Genomic DNA, 5,301 nt, shown 5'->3' on the forward strand with positions numbered 1-5,301 from the left:
GGTATGTGAATGCGAGATACATGCAAACATTTGGTTTTGTGCACACACGCCATGCGAACGTATGCTGATGCACGCTATTGCTTGATTTTAAGACCAAACAGACCACATGTCTGGACTATGAATTGGCCTTTAAGACACTGTATAACATCTTAACATCATGTTTGTCTTAGTGATGACAACATGCCACTAGGCAGAGCTCAAAATATCAATTGTCGGAATGCTTATAGGTGATGCCCAAATTGTCGTATCGATTTCTATCGCATCGCAATGTTTTTGTTTGATTGTACTTTTGCTTGTTTTTAACAATACTTAAACCTTATATTGGAATTGAAGATGCTACGAATCTCATTAAGAGTCACAAGGAGGGACAAGATTAGAAATGACTACATAAGAGGGTCAGCCTAGATTAGAAGGTTTCGGGATCAGGCAAGAGAGGCGAGGTTGAGATGGTTTGGGCATGTGTGGAGGAGGGATGAGGGTTACAGAGCTGCCAGGCAAGAGGAGAAGAGGGAGGCCAAAGAGGAGGTTTATGCATGCGGTGAGAGAGGACATGGAGGTGGCTTGAGTGACTGAGGAGGAAGATGCATAAAACAGAACCAGTTGGAAATAGATGATCCGCTGTGGCGACCCCTGATGGGAATTAGCAAGAAGAAGAAGAAATAACCCTATATACTTCGTTGACCGGGGTCCCCCAGGGCTTTAACCTTGGCCCACTCCTTTTGTTTTCAAATCTTCGCCGATTATGACATGCCCAGTAGGGACACAAGGGTTCAAGTGGTTAATGAAAGGTCTTTGTATTGCGCTAAGTCGTGCCCTACATACTGGCAAATCACTCTGCAAGAGGGAAGGAGAAATAAGAGAAAGGGGAGCAGAGAGGGCATGAGACATATCGGTTAAACTAAAGCTAGCCTCTGCCTTTCTCAAAATGGGAAGATTCTTTTGGCTTTATCTCGTAGCATTTTGGTCATATGCGTCATGTCGCCAAACATATATGGTGTGACTCCTGTGACATTGTTACTCCCGCATTGGGGTACGTATCTTATCGTGGGTTGGCTGGCAATACACCGCCCTACATGCCACACTGTTCATTGTCCAAAGATTTGTCTCCATTAAATTGTCCTTTTTTTTAACGCTGGTTCTCAATGCAGGGTCTGGGGAACCCCAGGGGTCCTTGAGGGGGATCAGGGGGTCCCCAGCTAAATGATTTATATAGGAACCAAATGGACCCTTACAATTCTGTGACTTTAACTGATTACAAATGTAACGAGTGTAATGTAATGAGTTAAATGAACACTGAGGATGCAGTGCACATTTGGTGCCAGAGATGAAAAGCCAAACTGGGCGTCCTTGAAAGACAACCATTTGAGAATTTTCATATGCTGTTTGCACAACCTCAAAACATGGTCATCATATGATCCAGACAAACAGAAAGATGGAAGGAAGCAAGGTGGAGATTTGCACTCTACTGGGCACACCTTTCTAGTTGACTTTGAACTTCAACTCAACTACAGGTTTCTTTTTAAAAGTGGATGAAATAAGTGTTTGTACAGTACAAGCTCCCCTCAATGTGTAATATTCAGGAAAGGGAAGAAAATGGAAAGAAAGAACAGCGAAAATAGCCGATACAAGCTCACATTGACTGGTGACCAGGCCTGCGACTTGGTCAGCTGTCATTTCAGCACTTGTGTCATTTCAGGACCACGGACAGTTCCTCTCAACCAGAGGAGACAAGCAGCGAGCTTAATGTAATGGCTGTCCGACATTTGAGCTTATTTATTTCAGCTTATTAAGCATTATCTCTTTTCAATTAACAACATGACACATCCCATTTAGGCTGCACAGTTCAGATTGTAGTAGGAATGGGTCTTTTTTAGTAGGCCCATGCATAGTGTGCCTCGAAAAGTTGAACTCGTAAATAATTTGGCCAACCACTTAAACCCTATATATAGGCTACTTAGTAAAACGGACCTGAGTTGCAGCCGTACTTGGTGTGCTCCTTTTTCACTCTACACCAAATCTCTTCGCCAAGGGATTTGGCTAACGTTCCCCCCAGAATAGGTATGCTGGAATTAATAGGGTAAGTAATATATATATATATATATGTTATAGTTAGAATAACTGTTAAATAGCTCTATATTCCGATAGTACTCAATGCAATAGTAGCCTACTGTAATGACGTCACATGCACGCGTGCGCACGGTATGCGCACACCGCGCGCATTTTATTTTACCTTAAATTAGGAAACATGTTTGTATAGGAAACTTTCTAGCGTGCACGCGCTTGCACTGTACCGTGCCGTACCTTGCCATGAAAAAAATACTGGCCACACGCCGTCCTACTCCGTGTGGCCTCCATGACACCACTGCTCTCTCCTGATTGGCTGAAAATGTGCAACCCATCTGAAAACGTATTATTCGGATTGCGCCTGGCGTCACAAATTGAAGGCATACCAGACATTCAGTAGGCCTATTTAGAGTCTATATGTATACCTATAGGCTACAGTATTTATATATATAGGCCTACACGATTTTAAAATCAGGGGTTTTAGTTAAAGAAAACAAAAAGGAATGTGCTTGTTTTCCCCACATCTTATTTATTTGTATTTAATTAGTTTCGTCTTATTGTGTGACAGCGGCTGCATGCCGCTGGGGGAAAGCTCTCAGCTTATCCAGTCAGAGACATGGAGGTCCGTTAGACCGTGCAGTCATCCAGTGGACACACCGTGATGCATCCCTTTCGTTTTGCTGTCTGAAAAATTACACCGTCCGTCCCCCTCGCCGCCGCCCGCACACTGCTGTGTGTGCGCGCGGAACGCACGCCGTCTGCCTGCCAGAGCAGCGCCACATCCACCCCATTATGAATGAATGGGACAAGATGCAGCAGAGCGCTCTCTCTCTCTCTCTCTCTCTCATCTCTCTCTCTTCTCTCTCTCTCTCTCTCTCTCTCTCTCTCTCTCTCTCTCTCTCTCTCTCTCTCTCTCTCTCTCTCCACATCCAATCTTCATCCACCCTTTCAGTCCCATCATCTGTCGTCGTTTGGGCTAAATTATAATTCGTTCTCGTCATTCTCTCTCTATCTCTCTCTGGATTGAGACGTTTACAATCTCTCTCTCTCTCTCTCCTTCTCTCTCTTCTCTCTCTCTCTTCTCTCTCTCTCTCTCCTCTCTCTCTCTCTCGTCTCTCTCTCTCTCTCTCTGTAGTTTTTGTAGACAGATGTTTCGCCTCATGGGGTTATGATGACGGGGGGAAGATAACGATTAGTCCTTCGCCCCCAGGGGGGAATAGGGATGGGGGATCGTCCCGTCGCAGCTGCACAAAAAGAATGTTTGTGCAGGCTCCCGTAAGTGTTGTTGCTGCTCGCTCCGTTTGGGGAGGGGGGGGGGGGGCACCTCAGCTTGTTTTGCCGAGCGCACACGAATGCACTTGGGACGTGGGTTTGATAAATGTATTGAGCATACATTCGGGGATCTACACTATAGTGGCTCCTCAAGCATTCATGTCAAGGTCCCCCATCTTCAAGATAGCCTAAAACCATTAGATTTGCGATCATCATTGATTCTCATTTATTTTCTTTTTTTTTTTACATTAATTCAAGGACCCCCCTGTTTGATAGGCGTTACATGCCATGCCATGAAGGACCATTTGGTGGTATTATATACAAAATACATATGTGGAGTGAAGATAGCAGATCTACAATATAGGCCTGGGGGACCCAGTCAACTATATCGGGTTTAAGTGAGGAATGATGACACAAACACAGAGCCAATGCTAAGCATACAGCTTAATGATGAAACATGCCTTTCTTTTCAAATATTGTCCTTTCCAGTTTAGTGTAATAGCAGAGAGAGAGAGAGAGAGAGAGAGAGAGAGAGAGAGAGAGAGAGAGAGAGAGAAGAGAGAGAGAGAGAGAGAGAGAGAGAGAGAGAGAGCAATCTCCTCATGCAGGCTCTGACCAATCTAGCGAGTTTTTCCCCACTCATCCCCTCCTCTCTCTCTCTCTTCATATTTCTCTCTCTGCTCTCTCTCTCTCTCTCTCTCTCTCTCTCTCTCTCTCTCTCTCTCTCTCTCTTCTCTCTCTTTTCTCTCATATCGCATGTGCTCCGGGGCCAGAGCTCTATTAGAGCGGACACTGCAAGGAGAAGAAACGGATCAACCCACCATGGAATAAATACTGCTGAAAACGGGGAAACCTTTTTTTCTCCTTTTCTCTCTTTTTTCTTTCTTTTCTCTCTCGTCTTTCCCTCTCTTCCCTCTCCCCCCCTCCCTCTCTCTCTCTGTTTCTCCTCTCTCCGTCTCGCTGTCTCTCGCTTTCTCTCTCGATGTCTCTCAACAGTTTCTGAAGGGTTTGGATTGGGAAAGAAGATGAGGATTATTTTTTCTTGGCACTTTCTCGGGGTGTATTCCGCCCTTATTTGTTGGGGGCTGGCGACGGGGGCTTTCCCCAGCTCGGTGCAGATAGGTGAGTTGAAAGATTTAACATTTGTGTTTTTGTTTAGTTTTTATCGTAACACATGAAACACACACACTGGCATCCCTCAGAACGCAGAGACGAGCCCATGCATGCACAACGACTTCGAGGATGTTCATCACTTTCACCCTGGCGTCTCTATTTGGGAATAGGCGACACAAATCAATATCCTTTTATCTTTCGACATTTTCCAATTGTTTTAAATGAAAATACCAGACTTGCAAGCTGGCAAGCTTATACATGATCTGCCACCGAATATCCGAAGTATACAACCGGGGCTGTAAGTGATTAAGACGCATGATTTACGCACCAAAACACTGAACGATCGTTTATATCATTAAGTCTTTTTACGCACCGAATGATAACACGGGGGTAAAAAACACGGGATGCTGCGGCTGTAACGCAATTGTTATTGACACACTGACTGAACAGGATGCTTTGGTCCCGTTCAGTCAGTGTGTCAATAAGAACAAGACCGTCTCCCACAGGAGGAGGAAAGCGCTCCTTATCCTGTTCTGAACGGAGACACTGTTTTTATTGCGCACGATCTGGAAACCTGCTCTTCTCCCAACATCCCATCAAATGACGGGCTCCATTATGTGTCCCTCGATGTATACCGTTTTACAAATCGATTCCCAACTTTCTTCACCGTCTGTCTGTCTGTCTGTCTGTCTGTCTGTCTATTGCCTGTCTCTCCCTCTCTCTTCTCTCTGTCCGCCGTTTTATTCTGCGCTTTTTAGCTGCCGCCCTGCGCGCAATTCAGTCCGCGCTCACTGTTTAGACACTGCAGTATTCTCTCTCTCTCTCTCTCTCTCTCTCTCTCTCTCTCTCTCT

At 45.2% G+C, this 5,301-nt stretch overlaps 1 protein-coding gene across 2 annotated transcripts in view; it reads left to right on the plus strand.

The window, feature by feature from the left end:
* Window positions 1–4,346: 4,346 nt before the first annotated feature.
* Window positions 4,347–5,301, plus strand: part of gria4a (glutamate receptor, ionotropic, AMPA 4a) — a gene marked incomplete at both ends in the record, with an annotated part of 231,958 nt that continues 231,003 nt past the window's right edge. The window contains one exon of one of the 2 annotated variants that reach the window (XM_084065523.1): window positions 4,347–4,458. In XM_084065523.1, coding sequence (XP_083921649.1) covers window positions 4,362–4,458 — 97 coding nt within the window. The remainder of the gene's footprint in view (window positions 4,459–5,301) is intronic. The other variant, XM_084065522.1, reaches the window with a different exon arrangement.

This window comes from Gymnoscopelus microlampas (assembly GCF_963454915.1).
Source record: "Gymnoscopelus microlampas genome assembly, chromosome: 8".
NCBI classification, from domain to species: domain Eukaryota; kingdom Metazoa; phylum Chordata; class Actinopteri; order Myctophiformes; family Myctophidae; genus Gymnoscopelus; species Gymnoscopelus microlampas.